Source organism: Varanus komodoensis, unplaced genomic scaffold (genome assembly GCF_004798865.1).
Source record: "Varanus komodoensis strain SLA01 unplaced genomic scaffold, ASM479886v1 scaffold20_3, whole genome shotgun sequence".
NCBI lineage: Eukaryota > Metazoa > Chordata > Lepidosauria > Squamata > Varanidae > Varanus > Varanus komodoensis.
In genome coordinates, this window is record NW_025335588.1 from 870,014 (window position 1) to 891,963 (window position 21,950).

At 65.6% G+C, this 21,950-nt stretch overlaps 1 protein-coding gene across 2 annotated transcripts; it reads left to right on the forward strand.

Annotated features, from left to right (window-relative positions):
- The first annotated feature begins 122 nt into the window (after positions 1-122).
- SLC43A2 (solute carrier family 43 member 2) lies at positions 123-19,816 on the forward strand. 2 transcript variants are annotated; one of them, XM_044430612.1, is made up of 14 exons: positions 123-385; positions 4,108-4,308; positions 7,300-7,516; positions 8,455-8,510; positions 8,884-8,960; positions 11,142-11,234; positions 12,669-12,802; positions 12,940-13,139; positions 13,617-13,763; positions 15,260-15,395; positions 15,997-16,126; positions 16,497-16,570; positions 17,971-18,094; positions 18,279-19,816. In XM_044430612.1, exons 2-14 carry the CDS (start codon positions 4,149-4,151, stop codon positions 18,438-18,440), a joined length of 1,710 nt encoding a protein of 569 aa, XP_044286547.1. In that variant the 5' UTR covers positions 123-385; positions 4,108-4,148; the 3' UTR covers positions 18,441-19,816. The 2 variants fall into 2 exon arrangements, with proteins under 2 accessions (XP_044286547.1, XP_044286548.1); XM_044430613.1 differs by lacking the exon at positions 123-385 and adding an exon at positions 1,537-1,590.
- Positions 19,817-21,950: the final 2,134 nt, after the last annotated feature.

The following is a 21,950-nucleotide window of genomic DNA, read 5'->3' on the forward strand; positions in this document are numbered from 1 at the left end:
TTTTCGTGATGACTCTGATGGGAAAAGTTTCTGCCGGCCGCCGTCGTTCTGCGCAGTTCTGCTGGCGCAGCTAAACTGGACAGCTTAAGGAAGAGAAGGACAGCTTAAGGGGCTTTGCAGGATAGGATGGGAAGGCGATTGCACGGAGAAAAGCCCTTGCCTCTTGCAGCCGGAGCCCCTGGGGCAGCTTGCAAGGAATCAAACATTTAACGCATGGCAGTAAAGCGTGGCAGCACGAAACTATAAAACTAGCTGCTCGGAATGCCCCGAGGGAATAAACGGCTCCTCCCCGGTGCGAAGGGTAGAGCCAGGGCGGCACCTGAGGACGATGGGCCCCTTTCTCCAGGCACCGCCTACCTGGACGATGAAGTGCAGGGCTCAAGAGGTGAGCTGGTCGAGGTGGGGGCCGGGGGGGGGTCGCAAACATGGAACTGGCACTTCCGATCTGCTTGGATACGGTCCAAGAGCAGGTGCCCCAGGCGGAGGACTGGCGTGCAAGGCCCCGGCCCCAGGTGTGCGCTCCCGGTCGGGCACCGGGCCGCGTTACAGCCGTCCAGGTGAGCCTCCCCTCCCAGGCCGGTGGCCGGGGCGCCTTTCCACGAGGGGGCGCAGCTGGGCGCATGAAAGGACTCTGCCTTTGGAAGCCGGGCGGCAGCCGCTGGAGGTCGACAAGCGGGCCCGGGCAAGGTTCCCTGTCGGGCTCCCCCGGACAAAGTCCCGCAGCCGCCCCGGTGGCCCGGGGAGGGGCGCTCCCGGCCGCAGCGCTCCGGGTGGCTGAGACCCAAATTAGGGGCTCAGCGCCCCCTCGCGGGGGGGGGGGCAGCCGAGGATGCACGGGACCGGCGCGAAGCCCGCGCTGCGGCAAGGGGGGGGGGCGCCCGCCTGCCTCCCTGCCTCCCTCAAGGAGCCCCTTCCTCGCAGCCCTCCGTGCTCGGGGCCTGCCCTTAATCGCCCCTCCGCTGGCGATCCGGGCGGCCACCCGAGCCTGCGCACCTGAGCGGCCGGAGAGCGCCTGGTCCTCGGGCCGCGGTCGCGGCATCCCTCGCCGCCGCGGACTGGAGCAGCCGCAGGCCGTGGGGCGGGAGGCGCGCAGAAGGGAAGCCGCGGGCGGGGGCGCCAAGGCCGGGCCCCTTCCTCTCTGCCAGCCGCGCCCGGCGGAGAGCGGAGTGGGCGCCGGTGCAGCTGGCGGGGCGCGGCCCTCCGAGGTCTGCGGCGCGGCGCGCTGGGGCGGCCCGAAGCAGGCGCGGCCACGGCCGGCGGGGCTGCCGCGCGCGAGACCCGCCCCAGGCGGCGGCGGCCGCTCTGCCCCTCCCCGCTCCGGCGGCCAAGGCCCCCATCGCGCTTCTGCGCGGAGCAGACACTCTGTGCATGCTCAGAGACGCCCCCTCGGAGGCGAAAGCGGGGCGGTTCGGGCCTCGGGCCGGGCGCGCCCTGATTGGCGGCGGCGAGGCTGGAAACAGGCGGGGAGCCAATCAGCGCCCCTCGCCGCTCCGCACTCAGAGCCGGCTCCATAAAAGCGCGCGGCCGCGGCAGGTCGGCCCAGACGAGACGCGAGCGCCGCGCAGTCGCCGCCCGGAGGGAGCGCGGCAGGTGAGGTGGCGCTTCTTCGCGCGGGCGGCCTGGCGGCCCCCGAGCCTCCTGGCCCCGGCTCTGCCCCCGTCCTCCCGCGCGGGAGCCCGGAAGGGCCCGCGGCTCTCCCTCCCCGGGGCCCGCAGCGCTGGCTCGGCGCGGAGGGACGGGGCGCGCGCACCCGGCCGGGTCCCCCGCGATGCGCCCGCCCCCTTCGCTGCCTCTGGGCCCCTCGGGGCGGGCGGCAGCCCCAGCCGTCCCGCGCGGCCTTCGGGCTGCGAGGCTCCGGGGCCCGAGGGGCTCTCCTCTGCGCGCGCGGGCCCCCGCGGGGTGGGGGGGCCCGTCGCCCTGCCCGGCGCGCTGCGCTCCCTGCGCGCTCCTGCCTCGGCGCCGCCCGCGTCCTGCCGATGCGCGCCCGCGGGGGAAGCGCGCCGCTGATCGCGGCAGCCGAGGGAGGGCCCTGCGATGCCGGCGCTCCCAGTTTCGCTTCCCCTTCCCCTTCCCGACGGCTGCGTGCAGCCGCCAGCATCTCCCCGCGGCGTGGCTGCGCGGGATCCCCCCGCGTGCACGGGCATGGCGGGCGTGCTGCGTCCCCCCCTCCGGCCTGGGTCCTCTCCTGTGCCGTTAGTTGAGCGCGGGAGGCGCGGGTGCTGGGTAGCGATGCCACCCTTGCCCAGAGCTGCTCGCCCTTTTGTGCCCAGTCACTCACCCCCCCCCCCCCCGTTTATGGGGACTCTCGCCCCAGCGTGTAACAGTTGCTCATGCTGAGCCGCTCTGCCTATTTTGATGGCCATCCTCTGGGGAGATGCGTCTGAGCCCAGAGGTATCCCTCTGGGTGTAGCACCCCAACTCTTACTAATTGGGTGGTGTCAAGTGAACGTGGGCATCCCACTCCTGGCCCAGGCCGGGGTATTTATGAACATGGCGGAACCCTCCCCTGGAAGGGGCAGCGCTCGCTTCGCCTGCTGTGACTGCTCCCCCACTTTCCTGCTCACCCTTCCCCTCTTTCCTGCAACACTGAAATTGGTGACTAGTTTCCAGGCTAAGTGTTGAAAGATAGCTCAATCAGCATTGAAAGATAGCTCAATCAGCACGCTGAATAATAACCTTATAATCAACTGGCAGAGCGCTCTCCCCTATTGTTTATTAATCAGTGAGAGGAGCCACTGTTTGATTCCATGACCCTGAGAAGAGCGTTTTAGAAGTGGGTATTGCGCATCCCAATCTGACGGCTCTTGCCTTCCTGCCTGCTGACACGCAAGACCTCCCTTCTGGGTGTCTGTCTGTGCTACCCTGGGGGAGCCCTTCCACTCTCTTACCTGGAGGGGCATGTCAGGTGGAAGGAGCTGTAATTTCCTGGTCCTGGTTGCCTTCCAGTCCTCTGGTTGGCAGGAGTGAATGACGGGCCACATCCACTGCTGCGGGTCTCTTCAGTCAACTCCTTGGGAGACCTGTTAATTTGTAACTCGTCAATTAGCTGTAAATCTGCAACTACTGCCGTCCATTTTTGGGGGAGGTATTGCTGATTCTTTGGGGGGTGGTTACTCCTTGAATCGGGATGACTCAATTTCTCTTTCAACTCTGATTTGTGGTTTTGTGTTTCCGCTTGGGGCACGTTGTTTGTTCCAGCCGATTCTTGTGGGAAAGGAAGAAAGGCGGCCTGCATTTGGCCTCTGATTCTTCAGAGGAGAGGAGGAGGGAACCCGAGCCGTCCCTCCCTGGCTTAGCAGCAGCTGGTAGCTGGTTCTGGGTGAGAATTTTGCCTGGAGCACAACTCCGGCCATGCATGGTGCTGTGACGGGGGCCTTCAGCTGGGCGCAGGATGGCCGGGTCACAGGTCGCACTCCTGACACGAGGTTGTGTGCCAGCACCGTGCTGAGCGGTCCAAGCACATTTTAACCCCATTTTCCCCACACAGCGAGCTCCTCCAGGGTCAAATGGGCCATTCAGGCACAGAGGATTATTCCAGTTCCGTATATGCTACTTCTGAGAGATGTTTCCAAGAGTGGCTCATGAGGCAGGGTGTGCGTGGCTGAGGGAAAGACTCGCAGAACAACAAAATGCGGGTGAAGAATACGTCCAAGTACAAGACATTGTCGCGTTAGTGTTGGCGTGTCTGGTCTAAGAACAGGAGGATTCTGCCCCCCTAACAGGCTAGGAAGGTGGAGTCTGTCTCCTTAGTTGGCTCTTCTCTGGCAGGGTCCAAACAGGAACCTTAGCGGAGGAAGAGGAACCTGTGCCTGCCAGCCCTCCCAGGCTGCTGCTTGCTTGCACTGGCTCTGGAGAAAGCGTGGCTGAGCCGGCCTGCGCTGAGCCTCTTCTTTGCAGAGCAGGGCTTGTGCCTTGCCTGTTTGCCCAGGCGCCTGCTGGGAGGCCTCTCCTTGCACTGCATGTTGTGAGACCACAAGGTGCTTTTGTGAACTGAATCGCCCGTCGCTGCCGACTCTCCGGGTACCTCCCTCGGGGCAACGCTTGCTCTTAGCTGGACGTGGGGGAGCCAGAGGCCTCACCACACTTCGTTCTCTCCCCTGCCTGCAGTTTGAAGGACTCCCGGCCTCTCGCTCTCCTCCCTCGGCACCATGGCTCCCACCCTGGCAACAGCTCACCGGCGGCGATGGTGGATGGCTTGCACGGCCGTGGTGGAAAACCTCTTCTTCTCTGCTGTCCTCCTCGGCTGGGGCTCTCTGCTCATCATGCTCAAGTCCGAGGGCTTCTACTCCTACTTGTGTTCCCTGCCAGGTGAGCCATGGGGCTGGCGGGGGTGATGCTGACCCCGCTGTCACAATGGGCTTTCATCCCTCCGGCTGGGAACGTCCCGGCCGGTTTGAGCAGCTTCCAAAGCCGAGCTGAACTGGAACAATCATGTGAATGCCAGCCTGGAAGCTAGTGTGCCAGTGGGAACCCAGCTGGGGCGTGCCCCCCAGGCCGGAGGCAGGTCCTGCTGCTAGGCAGGACGGTGGGGGGGCATTCCGGGCATGGCTGGTGGTGCTCGGCACTGGCAGGGCAGGGCAGGGCGAGCATGTCATTTCTGGGAAGACCCACCTTAGTTTGGAGCGAGGCCTTCCCGCAGATCACAGGGATGTAGTCAAAATGTCCTCTATGCATGCCCAGAGGCACATGTCACAGCCCTGAAAATGGACTTCCTGCTCCTGCGCCCCACTTCGGAAGTAATCAGTTCCGTGGGCATTGCCTGCGGTGTGACGCCACAGCTCCTGGGTCTGCGATGCATCCGCCTGCCGGGTTGTGATTGCGGGCATGAGGGCCCCGGGCATCCTGCTCCGGGGTGATGCTACTGGGGGTGAGAGGTGCCCGTGTCTTGAAAGGGGGACAGCCGAGGCCCAGCCTGCTGCTCCAGGCTGGCAGGGGAGAGGCTGAGCTGTCCCTTCGCGACACCCCTCTTGGTCTGAAATGGGCCCAGATAGGAGCCGGGATGAGTGGCGCTCGATAAGGTAGCGCAATTGGCGGGGCTTGGCGCGGTGGAGAGTTTGCTCAGGCATTCCTGAACCTGTTGCTGCACTGATTGAGCACTGATTCCTTTGAGGGCTATCAGGCACTGACTTATCTGCGAAATTGGCCCGGGATGCTGCTCCCGGCAAGGCCCGCGGAGGCACGTGGGCCGGGCTGCCCTTTGGACCCGTGGGGCAGGGGGCAGGGGGCCTTTGGACTGTTCCGCCCTGCACTTGGGTACGTGCTGATCTCGCACTCTCGGTGCCGGCCTGTCCCTTTCCTCGGAGGCAAAAGAAGGCACAGGAGGCTGTTCTGCCAACGTCAGCAAAAGCTCCCCACCCACGGGACTCGCAGGCTCCTGCCTCGGACCGCATGGCCTCCCCACCCCACACTCTGCATGCCCTTCTGTGGGGTGGCCTTCGTGAGCAGGGAGAGCGGCCCCGTCTGCATGGCCTTGAGCTAGATCCCCTCGGGGGAACGGCCCCCCGGAGGACCGGCACTGATGTTCTTCTCCCAGTTCAGGGGGCTCCCCTCCTTCCCCCCCCCCCCCGCTTTGACTGTGTCCAGGCCCTGTGGCTCTGGGGCATGGCTGAGGACCACGAGACCCCACCGAGCCGCGAAGTCAGCCCTTGGAGACCTCCGGCTTGGTACAGCTTCAGGACTGTCCTGGAGTTCTAACAGAAATTGATAAACTACACCGGTTGAATGTCTGCTTCTTGGCAGCTGCTCCTTAAGGGCCTCCTGCTTCTTTCAGTGGGGAGGGCCAGATCCCCATCCCAGTGGGCTGGTGCTGGGGTGTCACTGGATCCTTTCCCCCCAGCCCCTCCACTAGCCTCCTGTTCTCCTTGTTTAGCGGAGCAGCCCTCCTCAAGCCCTCCAGGGCCCGGAGAGGCCCATGGATCCTGCAAGCAACAGGCCGTTGCCCGGGGCCTGCGGCGGCTGCTCCTCCCTGCTTGGGGCAAAGTGTTTCCTGGCCTCAGTTGCCTTGGCTGCGGTTCCAGGGACCGTGCAGCGGCTTCCCTTGTGGGAAAAGAAGCGGAGCTCTTTTTGCTTTTCTGCTGTGGGGTGTGGGGCCCCCACGCTGGCCTGCCGCTTGCTCGGCCTGGGGCTGTTGCTCCAGAGCAAAGTTCCAGAGCTCGGCTCTGTGCAGGAGAGAACTTTGCCCCCACGAAGGGAGCTTCCTGGCAGAAGGAGGGAGCTGGCTCTCCCCCACCCCCAGGACCCTCCGTGGGGCTGGCAGGGCCTTTGGGCTCCCCGTGGGCAGCTGGCCAACCGTGCAGTCCCCCCGGGGCTGCTCTGCTGCTGCTCCCGTGGCTTTGCTGCAGCCCTGAGCTGACGGCTGCTGTTATTAATTGCCCCACAACCTGTGGAGGCAGCATCTTCCGCCTCTGCCAGCTGCTGACTTGGCTGTCCTTATCTGCTTCTGCGGCTTTTATCAGGGTGGTTCAGGGCTGCGGTGCTGACGCTGGCTGTCTTTCCCTCGCGGGGTGGAGCCGAAGGCGGCTGGGGGTGGACGACTGATGTGTGGATCCCGTGACCGGCGGTCCCCGTCCCTGGAGCGAGCGCTTCTCAGGCTTCTCTTCCTGAGCTTGCGGGAGTCCAGGCCCTTGGCTGAGCCGCTGACGCCTCCCAAGCCCGGAGATGCCCAAGCCCGGCTTCTCAAGGGCAGCAGTGCTCGCTGCCCCGGCACCTGTGTTTCCACTGCAAACACGAGCTGTTTTGGTGAAGCGCCCGCAGCTGGTCTTCTAGTCCAGTTTCGGCCGCTCTCAGTGAGCCGGCAGGTTGCCCAGTGCGGAGAGCCAAGGACACGGACTGCCACGCGCTCGCCGGCACGCAGGGGGTTATCTGCGCACGTGCGCCTGGACCCTTGGCCGGGGGGCTGCAGGGGGGCTGTTTTGTCTGCTGGCTTGCGTCGCCTGCCAACCTTTCCCCTCCATCCGTCTGCCGCACGCTGCTCCCTGACACCCGTCCCAAACTCCCAAGGCCCGGTGTGTCTTTTCTGCTCGCCTGGGACAGTTTCTCCCAGCTTGGTTAATATTGGTACAGGGCAATCTGTCAGAGAATTCCCGGAGCAAGTCTTGCTTCTGGGCGTTCGCCCGGGCTCTCCCCTCCGCCTCTGCACCCTGTGGAAGCTGAAACGCTTTTCCCAGGACTGAGTCTCGGGCGGCGGCGGCTGCAAGAGAGGCGCATTTTTGTAATTGGAGCCCTGCCCACTGGGGTGCCCCCCGCCTCTCCAGAAAGGGGCTGGGGGCTCGCCGCTCAGCATGGCCTCGCCTTCCCTAGAGAACGTCACCGGCTCCGAGGCTGCCTCAGGGAACCAGAGCACGGCCCCGACCACGGAGCCCGTGGTGCGCATGAACAACTGGCTGATCTGCAAGGAGCAGGACGAGATGCTGAACTTGGCCTTCACGGTGGGCTCCTTCCTGCTGAGCGCCATCACCCTCCCGCTGGGCATCGTCATGGACAAGTACGGCCCGCGCAAGCTGCGGCTGCTGGGCAGGTGAGTCTGCGGGGCTGGCTCCCCCCGGCTCCGAAGGAAGCACGGCGCTGGATGCGCCAAGGTGACCCTTGCCCGGCGGGGGCGTCCCCGGGAGAGTGTGCCCCCCCAGTCCCGCACTCTGGGGGCTGCCTGCCGCTGACGGCCTCATTTGCCCCATCGTCGCTCGGGGGGGCGAGATCCGTGCTGCTTGTGCCCACCTGCCTGTGTGGATCTGGCACACCCAAATGGCCCCTCCGTGTTGGGGGGCTCAGGAAGGAAAGTGGGGCTCGGAACAGCAAGCAGGGCTTTTGGGAGTGCCACCTGACCAGCGAGAATAGCTCGGACTGCTCCTGCGCTCTCCGTGGCCATGCAGCAGTGAAGGAGTACCTCTGCCTCCTGGTTTCTGTGTGTCAAGCTCGACCCGAGCGCCACATGGACAGCTTAACGTCTTGAAACCTCCTGCCCTCCTTTCTGCTTCCTGGGAGTGACTTCCTGGTCAAGTGACCCAGTTGGGCAGCAGTGTTTAGCAGAGGATGCGGGAGGCGTGGAGGCATCAGGAATCTTGTGGTGGAGTCAGAGAAGGGAGAGGCAGAGGATGGCCTCGAGAAGGTTCTCTTTCGAGAAGTAGGCACATCCTTCAGCACCCAAAGCACCTCACTTTTAGCTAGTCAGAACTGGCAAGCTCCTAGTCCTTATGGAGTATGAAAAGGCAAGCGGTCCTGGGCGATGCTGTTCTGGCCCGAGCCAGAGGAGAGGAGAGGGAGTGGCAGGGCAGAAGCTTCAGGTCGCTCGGTTCTCCTAGCCGCAGTCTTGGTTGCCAGGTGACTCAGGCAGAGGCAATCCCCCGGGGGCGTCTCCCCACCTGCTGGCCTGGGGTATGTGGCCCTCCACCCGGGGGAGCGCTCCGAGGGGCCCCGCTGCCTCGCCTGAGCGCCTGACGGCTTCTCCTTCCGCCACAGCACCTGCTTCGCCATGTCCTGCGTGATGATCGCCTACGGGGCCAGCAACCCGGACTGTAAGTGCGGGCTTGGGGTTCAGGCCCGGTTGTGGGGAGAGGGCCCGGCGGAGGGGGAGGCTGGGGCCTGCCGGCTGTCCAGCATAGCAGCCCTTCTGATCCTGCCCCCCACCCAGGCCGCTCCGCCAGCGGTCTTGCTTTCTGCGCAAGGGGCATAACCGGCCTTGGCCCGCCTTGCAGGGCTGTTGTGCAGCCAAGCGCAGCCCTTTGAGGGGGGCCACAAGAGGGGAGCCATCCCACGGCGGCGGAGGAGGAGAGTTGCATAGGGGTGGGCAGGGTCGGTCCCCCACGCCTCCATACCGAGGTGCTGGCGGAAGCCCCACCTGGGGAGCTGGGACCTTGCCCACGGCGGGTGTCTCTTCTCCCTCCCCAGCGCTGTCGGTCCTGATCTTCATCTCGCTGGCCCTGAACGGCTTTGGGGGCATGTGCATGACCTTCACATCACTCACAGTAAGTGCCGGGTCGGGCCTGGGGCAAGGGGTGCCCCTTCGGGGGTCTCTGCTCTGCCCCCCCCGCTCTTCCTGCAGACCCACTCTGAGACCTCTGGCCTCTCCAGGGCCACGCCAGGAAGCGGTGCTGGGCAACAGGAGTCCATTTGGTGGCAGCGGAAGCCGCCATGGGCTTCCCCTGCCCCCCCCCCATGTTGCATGTCGACAAGCACCAGTGCACCTTCCTTTCCTCTGCCCTCCACCCCAGTGTTCCTTGTATGCTGTCAAAATGCTGCGTGTCCAGGGCATCCCTGCAAACAGGAGTGGCCGGAAAGGCTCATTTTTCCCCCAGGCATCAGAGGGAGCTTGCAGACGCGTCAGCTGCAAGGCCATTCTGCGCGGCTAGCCGCTGCCTACCCAGGGCCCCCCCAGAAGCCCAGAGGCAGGGGTTTGGCCCCGGGGAAGGGATGCCTCGTGGCAGTGCGGTGCGGCCATTCCAGAGGGCCAAGCCGGCCATCCCCACTCAGCTTCCGCTGCGGCCGCCCGGGTGCTTCTCGGCACACTGTGGCCAGGCCTGTCGCTGAGCAGCGGCTGCGCTCCCAGCAGGCGGAGGCCACCCCGGCCAGGCGGCGTCTGTGCCCCACGGCAGCAGGCCTGGCCGGAGGACGCGAGACGGATCTGTCCCTGGTCGCAGGTGGGCACAGCCGGGAGGTGTGGCCCCGTTCCGCCGTGCTCTGAGCAGGCCGGGGGGCACTGCTGGGGGGAAGCCGGCTGCAGGGCTGTGCTGAAGCTGCAGGTGGGGGGGGGGGCTGATGGACCTTCTCATGGCCCCCTTTGAAGCCCCCCCTTGCAAATGCTCATCCCACCTCGTGTGGATTGACTGCGCTGGCAGTGGAAGTGCACTCTGGGGAGGGGCAGTCCCCCCCAGAGCAAGTGGGCTGCTGGTGCGAGCAGGTAAGGGCCGCACGCCTGAGGCCCCTTCCCTCCACCTGCCCCCCCCCGCCCACCTGGCACATGGCAGCCGCCGGCTCTGGAGGGAAAGGCCCTTTGGGGCTGAGGTGGGCCCCCCGTGTTCTGCAGGCCCCGATCCAGGAGTGCCGCTGCTTCTTGCTCAGGATGAGCAACTTCTGTGCGGGCCACACTCCCACTCTCCCCACAGCCCAAGAGCCGGTTGCTTCCTCTGCGGTGGGGTTATCCGAGGACTCGGTCGCTGCACTGCGTCTCCCATGCTGCAGAGAGCGAGTGGGGGAGAGGGGGCTGAGCTGCGCCCCCCGCCATGCGCTCCCTCCTGCCAGGGATCCTCGCCGCGAGCGTGGCTGGGTGCTGTAAACAACAGCTGAAGCAAGGGCCCGGCTCCAGAATTCCTGGAAAGGGCAGCGGGACCCCTCCGGGTATGTGTGCCGGGATGCAGGGGGGCAGGAGCGCTCTGCCGCTCAGAGGCCCCCTTCCCGAGGTCGAGGCAGCCCGGAGGAGGCGGGGAGCTTCCTGTGCTGCAGAGCCCCAGAGGTTTTCTCCCTCGCCTGCCGGCCCACTCCCATCCCCTCTTCCCTGGCAGCATTCAAGGTTCCGGCTGCTGGAGAGGGCTGGGCCGCTTTTGCAACAGCTCTGCCTCCGTTGCTCCTGCTTTTGCTCCGGCAGAAGGCGGTCGCTGGTGCTTTCCAAGTGGAACGTTCTGGGCGTCGGAAGCCCCGACGCCCCGGCCCTTGCAGGATATGCCCTGTGCAATATTGGCGTATCCAAAAAACAGACATGGTGGAAGCTCCTTTTGGGAGAGGGCAGGGCAGGGCAGGGCAGGGCGGCTTCGTCTCTCCCCACATCCGCCCTGCGGGTTGGCCCATCGTGCTGCGCTCACTTAGCCCTCGGCTTCTCCCAGTGCTGTTGAGCTCTCTGGAAAGGCTTCTTGGCCTCCGAGAGCCGAGAAGTTGTTCCGGAGAGGACCCCTCTCCACGCTGGAGCCCCTTTGTTCGCCTCCTGGGGTCACCTCCAGCCAAGCGGGCACCTGGCCCCCAAGTGCTGTGGACGTGGCTGCAGCACGAGCCACGATCACTTCCGAAAACGGCTTTGGCCGAAGGCTCCCGAGGTGCTCTCACACCTGGAGCCCAACCCTGGCCGCTGGCCGCTTTCCCCCGGGTAAGCCAACTCCTTTCCTGCCCGCCTCCACCAACCTCGCTTCTCCCTTCCTTCCTTCCTTCCTTCCTTCCAGCTGCCCAACATGTTTGGCGACCTTCGCTCCACCTTCATTGCCCTCATGATCGGCTCGTACGCCTCCTCGGCGGTGACCTTCCCTGGGATCAAGGTAGGCAGGTGCTGTTGCTGCTCTTCTCTGCCAAGAGCCGGGAGCGACTGCCAGGGAGTGTCTGGTTACGGCCTGAAGATGGGATGACCCCACAACACACGTCGCCCCGTAGCTCCTGCCACCTGCCGAGAGCAGGCAGGTCCCTGGAGGGGCGGCTGTGGCCAAACCCTCAGGGAAGCGCTGAACTCCAGCCTGGCCATGTCCAGCACCCGGCCCCTTCATCCCCACAGGTTAATCTCTCCTTCCGCGTCTGCAGGGGAGTGAGAGAGCCTCAGCTGCCGTATCAGCTGCCCAACTTAGCCAAGAAGTGTGTGAGTGTGCAGAAGTGAGCACAGAGTTGCAGCTGGAGTAATAGAAACAGCAAAACATTTTCGCTCTGTACTTGTCCCAGCTGACACAATAGGGAACGCATGACCTGATGCAGCCCAGTGGCTCGTCATCATTCTGCAGGCTCCATGGAGAGGGAAGCGGGCTGGAATGGCAAATAAATAAATTCATTAAATAAGGCAAAATCTTGGGCAGAGAGCTGCGCAGGGAACGCGGCTTCGTCTCCTCCCCCACCCTACCCATGCCAGCTTCTAGCTGCGTATTTATAGCCAGAGAGGGCGCTGGCGCTGGCCCCGTCTCCGTACAGGACTTGGGTGGGCCCGGGCCAGCCTGAGGCAGCAGGGACTGGGTGAGGGTTGGCGGCAGGTGCCAGTGTTTTGATCTGCGGCGGACGAGCGCCGTGCCAGCAGCTGCACTTGGGCATCGTGGTGGAAGGAGCTCTCCTGGAACTGATGGATGTGTTCCTTGCGAGGTCACACGCCCCGCTCCGGGGAATGCGAACGATCTTGCAGGATTGGATGAAAGGGGGTCTGTTGGGCTCAGAGCTGGATGTCTGGGAGAATCCCACAGCAAGGCCCGAGGGCAGCTGCCGGCCCTCATTTCTGCCCTAGCACCTGGCCACCTCTAGCCAGGCCGAGAGCCACAGGTGGAGTCCCTCTCATGGACTGGGCTACTCCCTCCCATCGGAGCCTCCGGCCATGGCAGCCTGAGCGACTCGCTGCCCGCGATGTGCAGTGCGTGGCTCTTCCAGTGTCGGGGGCACTTCAGGCTGCTAACTGGCAGGAGAGCCCGGGTGACTTCTGTGCTGCTGCCCCACTGCCTGCCAGCTCAGCCCTCCCGGCGGCAAACGCTCCCGGCCGGAACTGTATTCTGGAGTGTGGACCACCAGGCCTCGCCTCCACTCCTGCCGGGCCTCTGGCTGAGAGGGGCCCTTCCTGCCTCAGCTGGAGGTGCCAGGACCAGCCCGGGGCACTTCTGCCACAAAGCGACTGCAGCTCCCCGCACCCCCAGGCAGGGAACCCAGCTTGGGCCCGTTCGCCCTGGCTGAGGCCTCTGGAGGGGCCGGCGGGTGACGGCTGTTCTCCTCCCCCTCCTCCTGCTTTCCAGGTGATCTATGACTTCGGCGTCTCGTTCATCCTCATCCTGGTCGTTTGGGCGTGCTGTGCAGGGCTGGTCTTCCTCAACTGCTTTTTCAACTGGCCCCTCGAACCATTTCCGGGCCCAGAGGACATGGACTACACGTGGGTGCCGGGGGGCGAGTGGAGGGGCCGTTCCCAAGGGGGGAGGCCTGTTCGGAGGGCCCTGGCAGGGCTGCCTGCGCACAAGGCCTTTCGGGGCGTTGGTTCGGCCGCCCAACGCCTCCCTGTCTCTGCAACAGGGTGAAAATCAAGTTCAGCTGGCTGGGGTTCGACCACAAGATCACCGGCAAACAGTTCTACAAGCAGGTGACCACCGTCGGCCGCCGCTTGAGCGTGGGCAGCTCCATGAAGAGCAAGGAGGCGGCGGCCCTGCAGGAGGGCCACAAGCTGTGCCTCTCCACCGTGGACCTGGAGGTCAAGTGCCAGCCGGACAGTGCAGGTGGGCCCCCGGCGGGTCCCAGCAGCCCCGCGGCCCTCCCCCCACCGCGGCCACGAGCATCGCTTCTCCCCGTCATTCTCCCTCGCCAGCCACCCTGCAGACCAGTGGCCAGACTGGGGGGCTTGCTCTCGCCCGGGCAGGCTGCTCTTTCGTGCCTTCCGAGCAGGTTCGGGGGCCTCCAGGGGGACAGGTGGCGAGCTGGGAGTGTTTTGCCCGAGTCGACTCTCAGGCACGCACTCCCAGGCGGCCTCTTGCCTTTAGCCTTGCCTCCCTCCCTGTGGCAGGCTGGCATGTCGGGAGCAGGCGCGAAGCGCCCCGTGGCCACAGGGAATCCGTCCTGGGAGCACTGGTGGCCTTCGAGTTTCCGGCGAGTGGGGCCCACGGGAGCCCCTTCCGTGGCCTCCGCCCGCAGGCCAGAGGGGCCGAGGGGCTGCTCAGGTCTCCGGCACCGGGGCTGATGGCCGCCTCCCGTTGCAGCGTCCCCGTCCTTCCTGCAGAGCGTCGTCAGCCCCATCTTGCTGCTGAGCCTGATCACCATGTGCGTCACGCAGCTGCGACTCATCTTCTTCATGGGCGCCATGAACAGCATCCTGGAGTTCCTGGTGGACGGCGATCTGGAGACAGGTCTGTTTCTTGGCTGCATCTCCCGCCGTGCCCAGGCAGAGTTTGGCAAGCGCGTGGCCTGCAGTGCGACTCATGAGGACTAGACTCTTCGCTTCCTTAACTACCCCCAGTGTGTCTCTGGCGCCGTCTCCAGGAGTTCTGTGGCCTTCGCTCGGTCGGCCTGCAGGGCCACCCAGCGCAGGCCGGTGCCTCTCTCCACCCCTGGAGGGCCTTTAAGCACGGGAAGGCCCTGGGGCCCTGCTGGCGGCCCATCCCGGCTCTTGAGCGTCCCGCTCGGCACAGCTGGCGGTGCAGGACGTGGCCACAGACAGGCCCCGCGGGGGCTGCGCCTGCTGCTTTCCGCGTGCGAAGCGGGCCCTCCGCCGCAGAGCTGCCCCCGTTTAACACTGTCTTGCGGCACTTGCCCGAGATGAGTGACCTGAAACGGCTCTCCAGCTTCGGCCTGGGGAGTCATGCCATCCCTCAGCTGGGGCTGGAGGAGTGGAAGGGGCCGCGGCCCTGGGTGGTCCTGCCCGGCCCCTCCGGCTACCGGGATGCTGCCAGCCTGCAGCTCCGGCAGACGGAAGACCCGTGACCTTTCCAGGGTTCAGCCACCCACCGACAGCGGTGCTAATTTCAGCAGTATTTCTCTGCCGTGTTTCTCTGTGTCACGGCCTCGGGTTCACGGGGTTTAGTTCCTCACAGAATGTCCCAACGCCGCCTCCCGTCTGTCTCTGGGGAAACAGGCTTGCGGGGGGGCGGGGGGGCTGCTGGTCACGGGACTCTGCAGCCCTCAGCCCCTAGCAGAAGGAGAACAACACTGATGTCACGGCTGCCGCGCTTTGGGGCCTCTGAGTCAAGGATTGTATTTATAGTTCCTGGAAGGGAGCCAGCCAGGAAAGGGGAAGCTTAACATGAGCTGCTTGTTTGTCTTCCACACCGCGGGACGGAACCGTGTGTGTCTTGCACAGCGAGATCCAGTTTGGGCTTGTTAAATCTGGACTCAGACCGGCTGGGCGGTGCAGCCGCGGCAGGCAATGCAGGAGGTGGCCAGGCAGGAGCCCCCGGGCCACGGAGGGAGGGCAGGTGCTGCCCGCCCCCCTTCACCCCCGGCCGAGGAGTGCCCCTGCCTGCCTGGCCACTCACCCACTCGCCTTCCTTGGTCTGCAGAGCGGGGGCCTCTGGGCTCTGCCTCTTTCTCCTGTGCTTTCTCTTCTTGGCCTGCTTGTCCACGCAGCCCCTCCTTGCGGGCGCGTCTCTGCCCTGCCACGGCCCAGAGCCCAGGCTCCGCTCCCATGTGCTGGCGGCCGCTGTGGGGTGGCCTGGCCGGGTGGCCCTCGATGCATCGGCTCCCCCGCAGCAGCTCTGCCTTTCCCCAGGCCCTTTGGAAGGAGGAGGCCGGGCGCCGCTGCCCCAAGGGCCTGTCTGGCTTGAACCGGCGGGGTTGGCTGGGCTTCCTGAGGACGGAGCCGGCCAGCCGGGCCTTCTCTGAGCAGGTCCTTGCGCTTGCTTTCCAGTGAGTCTTTACTCCTCCATCTTTGGAGTCCTGCAGCTGCTTTGCCTGGTGACGGCCCCCGTGATTGGGTACATCATGGACTGGAAGCTGAAGGAGTGCGACAGCCCCGAAGATGTGGACCAGGGCGAGGCCTGCCCGTAGGTGGCTCCCCCGGGCTCCCCCCTGCAGCTTGTGGGTGCCGAGGACGTCCTGTGTATCTGTCTGGCAGGCCGGCTGGCCGTTCCCACGGTGGCCCGTTTCTGGCCAAGCAAGGAGAGCGTGGCCCCCAGCCCCTGCCCGCCCTTCTGTGGGTCAGCGTGGGCTGAGCTGCAGACTTGCTGCTGGGGCAGATGGTTCCCGAGGGATCACGAGGGCCTGTCGGACCAGAACGGGAGGTTGGGAGTAACTGGGTCACTGGGGCAGGCTCTTGGCTCATGCCGGCTCCCCGATTCTCCACTGACCCAGAAAGGAGAGGAACCTGTGGGCGGAGGGCGGAGGTTGCCCCCTGGGCAAAAGGCTTCTGAAACTTCTTGGCACTGGCAGTCGAAGGCTTCCCCACGGAGCTTGTGCGTCGGCTAGAGGGATGGATTGCCAGGGCTGGCCTCCTCCCGGGCCAAGCGGCTGAGCTTCAGGGCAGAACCCCCGTGCTCCTTGGGCAGCAGGGGGGAGCTTGGGCTGTGGGCAGCGGGTCCATCCTCCCCTTGTGGTAGCCACAGGGCTGCCGCAAGCCTGACACGATGCCTGCTCCTCTCTCTCCAGGAGCGGCAAGAAAAAGCCCCGTGACCGGCAGATTCAGAAGATTCTGAACGCCACCAGGGCCTTTGTTTTCACCAACCTGCTGTTAGTGGGCTTCGGGGTCACCTGCCTGATTCCCAACCTGCCTCTGCAAGTGAGTGCTTCAGGAGAGCGTTGCCCGGGGCCGAAAGGTCCTTGCAGGGGCTGGACGGGGAAGGTTCGTGGGCCTCCTTGGGCTGCCCTCCATCTCCCACTGGCTGGCCCTTGCCGGTGGTCCCAGTGCCGTCACCTGCTTTGAGAAGGTGGCCCCTCGGCTACCCACTCGCCTGCCTGGTTGGCCAGCAGATGGAGGAAGGCAGCGGCTGGCCATGCAGGGGGCTCCTGCGGTGCCTGTGGGTGGCAGGCCTCCTCGGGTGCCGGGGTGCCCCAGCAGTGGGAAAGGCTGGGGGATCGAGGCCTGGCCCTTCCCCAGGTACACCGCCCAGGCCGGCTCCTCAGGCCGCGTGTCTTCCTTCGCTTTCCAGATCCTCTCCTTCATCCTGCACACGATCGTGCGAGGCTTTATCCACTCGGCCATGGGCGGCCTCTACGCAGCCGTGTAAGCACCCTCCTCGGGCGAGCCCCCGAGGCGGCTCCCGAGCCCCCGGCTAGCCTTGCTGGCCCGACCCCGTTCTGTTCCAGGGCGCCCGGGGCCTGCTTCCTGCTTCGCTTCCATTCCGGGTCATGGTTCCCCAGATGGGTGGTTGTGTCTCCCGCAGTTCGGCTGCTCTGCTGGGCATTGCGCAAGGGGAGTGTGGGCAGCGGAGTCCTCGCTCTGTGATCTCTCTCTATCTGACGCTGCCCTGGTGACACCCTTGGCAGCGTCCCTTGCTGGAACCAGGCAGTTTCCCAATAGCAGCCACAGCCCTGTGCTGGGAGCTCCTGCCGGGCGGGCCCACGAGGTGCTGCTCGCCAGCTCCCCCGTGCCGTTTCCTCGGGTGTTCGCCTGCCTGCTCCAGGGCCCCAGTCCGATTTTCGGCAGCACCCTTGTTGGCCGACTTGCGGGGCACGCTCCCAGTTCCGGCTGCTGCAGCTGGCTGCCCCGGTTGCTGGGTGCGTGTGGCGGAGTCCTAGATCGGCAGGGGGGCCAATCCAGCTGCAGGTCTTTGGCTTCTCATTTGGCGTGTTGCTCAAAGCAGGAGGAGGCGGAAGCGCTGGAGGCGGCTGCCCTGGTTCCCAGGCTGCCTTCCTCGCGCCCGAGACCGGCCTGGGCCCTGCCTGCCTGCCCGCCTGCTTGCTTGCAAGCGGCCAGCCCGTTCTCTCGGTCTCCTTCCCAGCTGAGGGTCGCAGGCCTACATTTGGCCTTGTGCCAGCTCACGCCCCTGTGGCTCCTCTTTGCTTCAGGAGTGGTGCAGGCTCCCTCTAGCTTTGCTCCATCCAAACGCCAGGCTGCAGTGGGCGTCCGCCAAGGACTCGCCCAGCGGAGAGGGGGGCAGGACCGGCTGGCAGGGACCCACCTGCTCCAGCAGTGTCTCCCCCCCCCCCGGCCTCCCCCAGAGAGGGGCTTCCTGGCTCTGGTGTCTCCTAGGTGCTCCCTTCCCCCCCTCCCCCGTCTGATCTGGCCAGGTTCTGCCAACACACTTGTGGGCTCAGGGCAGGGGTCCCCAGCATTCGAGGGCACATGGCCATATCTTGCTTTTTGAACAAATGCCCCAGGCTGCTCAGCCCTGCACCACCCCTTTTTCTGGCCAGCTGGCCACCCTCTTGCTTGCTTGCCCCTCTCCCTGGCCCTCCTCCCTCCTGCCTCTTTCTCTGGTTCCTCCCTCTCTCCTTTTGGGGAGGGGGGTGAACGCTCCCCTCCAGCCCCTACTTCAGCAGGGGGCTTTTTCCTCACCTCAAGTTGGTCCATGGCAACACTGGGGATGGGAGGAGGGTCTCAGGTTGTGAGGAGGAGGGAGGGCTTGCTGGAAGGAGCCCCGGACTGGGGGCCATGCATATAACCCCCCCCCCCTTTCACAGGTACCCCTCCACGCAGTTCGGCAGCCTGACGGGCCTGCAGTCTCTCGTCAGCGCCCTCTTTGCGCTTCTGCAGCAGCCCCTGTTCCTCGCCATGATGGGGCCCCTGGAAGGAGACCCACTTTGGGTAAGCGATGCCCCCGCTGGGCGGCAGCTGCTGGGGGGTCCACGGCGCCTCCTCCCTTTGGACGCCTTGGGAGCTCCCCGGAGTGCTGGCAGCCTGGGAAGGGGGGCAGCCCGGGGTGGGGGTGCCAGGCCTCCAGGGGCCCTTCCCCGCTCATCCTGTGCCTCGCTCGGCCTCCGTCCTGCAGGTGAACGTGGGGCTGCTGGGGCTGAGCATGCTGGGGTTCTGCCTGCCCGTCTACCTGGTCTGCTACAGACGGCGGCTGGAGCGGGAGAAGCAGCAGAAGAGCGAGGATGCGAAGCTGTTCCTCAAAATCAACGGCACGCCAACCCAGGAGGCCTTCGTCTAGGCCCTGCGCGGAGACTCCCCCGGGCGGCATCGCTCCCACTGGTGCTGCTTCGGGCCCTCGGCCGGGGCGGTGGCTCGTGTGGGGGCAGCCGCCGCCGGGCCGGAAGGCGCTCGCCATTCCAGCCGGCGGCAGGGCCTCACTCCGCTCCCTTCCAAGCTCCCTTCCATTCCAGTCTCCAGCGGCCATGGCACCCCCTTCACTGCTGCTCGCCTCGGGGGCGCGGCCTCGCTCGGGGGCCCCGCTTCCCCATGGAATGGATCGGACCCGGACTGCCAATGTTTCTTCCTCGGTTGCCTTGAATTGTGGGAGGACTGCTTCCCCCGCCATGACAGCTCGGCCCGGATCTGTGCGGGACACAGATCTCCTCCTGGCTGGCCCCGCGCCCCGGCTCCCCCTGGGGTCCCGAGGCAGCTGCCTTGTGGGAGCCACCCGCCACGTGGATGCCGGCGGTCCAGCGGAGGAGGTGGCCCCCGCGGCCAGAAATGCACTGTGACCGGAAGTGAATGTACGGGCCCCTCTGTGCTGCGCAGGGGGGCTCCCCGCTCGGCCCTGCCCTTCGGCCGTGCCACAGGCGGGGCCGTGGCACTGCTTACTCCTGAAGGCCAGCGTCCTCGCAGGCACGGAGGGCCGGCGTGTCCTTCGTTTCGATGTTGCTGGAGAGTGTGGGTGCGGGTGGAAGAGGCAGGGCCAGAGGTCCAGCTGGCCTGGAACCCGGCTCCCTGCCCCACCCCACGGGCTGTGCTTCTGCTCCCACCCACGTGATGGGGGCTTGCCAGGCCGAGCGTCCCCAGGATGAGGCCGCGTTCAGCGTGGGGTGGCTGCTGGCCCGAGCACGCCGACCACGGAGCGAGACCTGGGCTGCTGCTTGTCCTGGGAGGCAGGTGCTGGACCATGCGAGGCCTTTCGGGAGGGGCGGCCTGCCCTGGCCTCCAAAGCATGTGTCAGCCCGGGGCCGTGTGGGCCTTTCTGTCCCCTCCTGCCCCGCCGCAGCCTCCACACAGGAGGGAGAACAGGTGGCCCGGGCCCGGATCGGGCGCCCCCGCCATGCTTCCAGGGCTGCTTCCTCACAGCTGCCGCCACGGCCCTTGTGCTCCTCTCGGGTCTGTTCTTGTGATGCTCCTCACGCCCTGACCACTGCTCTTTGAGAAACTCCCGCTAAGGGAAGCTGCGGGACAGGAGCGGCCCTTGCCGTAGTGATTTCGTGGCTCTGAGGCCCCCATCCTGCCTGGCCCCCTAGCGCCCCACTGCCAGGAACTCGGTGAAGCAGGTGTGCCCTCGGTCCCCTGGGCCAGGGCCTGCCTGCTCCTCGCGGGTCTGTGCCAGCACTGAGCCCCCTGCGCGCTCTCACACATTGAATAAATGGATTTTTAAAACGCTGCCATTGCCTGTTCCTTCCTCCTCCTCACACAGTCGGGCAGGGTCTGCGTGAGGCTGAAGGCCGACTTGGGTGGCGCCCTGAAATGAGCAGCTTTTGCGCTGGGTATTGCGACCGAGGGACATGGGCCCTCCCCTGCGGAGCCCACGGAGCGGCTGCTTAGCAAAGCTCAGCACCGGTTGCAAAGGGACCTGTGCATTAAAGGCCCCCAGTGGTGATAACGGGTGGTAGACTGTTTTTTGAAAGCAAGGTTTTAACAGAATATTTTCACAAACTTCTAATTCACTCTATTTAAAAAGCCTCTTGGGCGGTGAAGATTAAAAGGAAAAAAACTAAAGAATACAAATATTAAGACTCAAGTTACACCAATAAAGCGTGATGATCCTTCAGGAAATGCTTGTTTAAATACAAATGTTTTAGCAGATGCTGAAAAAAAAAAACCCCAACCCCAAAGCTACACTGGAGGGAGCCTGCATAACTTCCATGGCAGGAGATTCCCCAGAGGGGAGCCCCTGCTCTACTTCAGGTGGTCCCAAAGACCAGCCTGGTCGACTGGGCAGCCTGGTGAGGGAGAAGGGGTGCCCCTGAACGTCCCGGTCCCAAGCTGTTGAGAGGCATCAATCGTAAAACCACCCTCTGGCCTGGTGGGAAACAGGCAGCCAGAGCGGCGATGGAGGCAGGCCGGAGCTGCACCCTCCTGGGTCTCTGGGCCTCGGCCGCCAGGTGGGCTTGTCTTGGGGCGAGTTCGGCCCCGGATGCTGCAGCAGTCCCAGGATTGCCCGAAGACGGCCCTCCCTGCCTTGCCCCACTGCTTAGCCCTGCACCTGGCCTCAAGGGGGTGTCCAAGTCCCTGCAGTCGGGAACGGCGCGGGTGCCCAAGCCACCCGTTCCCCCGCAGGCCTGACGTCCCCGTGAGAGCCAGGTGATGCAAGAGAGCCGGCTGGGGCCTCCTCCAAGGCTGAGTCAGCGAATGCCAGCGGTGTCGGCATAGTTCCTTCTCAGCGGGACGGCACGATCCGACTGGGATCTTGACGCAGGGCATGGCGCAAGATGACGGATGGGAACAGCATGTTGATGGCTGAGGCAGCCCCACTGGCAGGCCAGGGACACCCCTCCCGCCTGCCATGTGTGCCGCCCGTCCTCGGCCTGGGCGCTCCGGGCGCTGTGGACGAGGCCTGACGGGGCTGGCGGAAGCCAAGGGCAAGCATCTGGAGGGCGCCCAGAGGGCCTGAAATGGCCAGAGCAGGGGGCACGCCGGCCTGGCCCCCACCTTGCTGTGATGCGCACTGGGTGCCCCGGGCCAGCCCCCACTACCCAGAGAGCGCAGGGTGTGGGGCTAGGATGGGAAATGCGTCGGCAGGGCTCTGGGGAGCCCGTAGGAGAGGAACCCGGGATGCTGAGGCCTTGTCTAAGCGATGCTGCTTGGTCAGAAAGCAGCAGGGATAAAGCAACCAGCGGGGAGTCACAGCTAGCCTGGCAGCTGATCCCGGAACCGAAATGCCCCGTGTGGCCCAGGCCTTCATGGCCCTCGGCTGCTGCTCGAGCTGCTGGCCTTGCAAGCAAAACACTCGCCTCAGCCCGGCCTGCAAGCCGGTCCGCTGTGAAGCGGCGAGAGCTCTGCACATGCTCAGGAGCCCCCTCCTCGTCCTGCGCTCTTCTCCAGTACTCCTTGGAAATCCCGCATTGCGCGCGCGCGCGGCGCCGCCACGCGGCGAGACAGGGAAGAAAGATGCGCGCGCAACCACAGTGGCCCCGCCCTTCGGCCGCATGACGCGCCACAGGGCCCCGCCCCTTTCCGTGCGAGCGGGCCGGCCCGCCCTCTTTCCCTCCCGCAGCCGCGTGACGCCACCGCGTCGTCGGCGCGGGCGCGGTGACGCAGGGCTGTTGCCGGGGAACGGTGCTCGGTCCTCCCTCTTGTCCGTCCCCTCCCCCGCGGAACCCAGAGTGAAGCTGCCGCTGCCGGGCACGGAGGGGCCCCGGGACGGACCGCAGGAAGCCCGCCCGCCCGCCCGCCGCGGGGGAGCCGGCCCGCTTCGCCGCCGCCGCCTTCCCCTCGCCATGGTGCTCGTCAAGGAATAGTGAGTGGCCCGGGGCGCCGCCGCCGCGGCGCGCGGGGCCTGCTGGGGGCCGCGGGC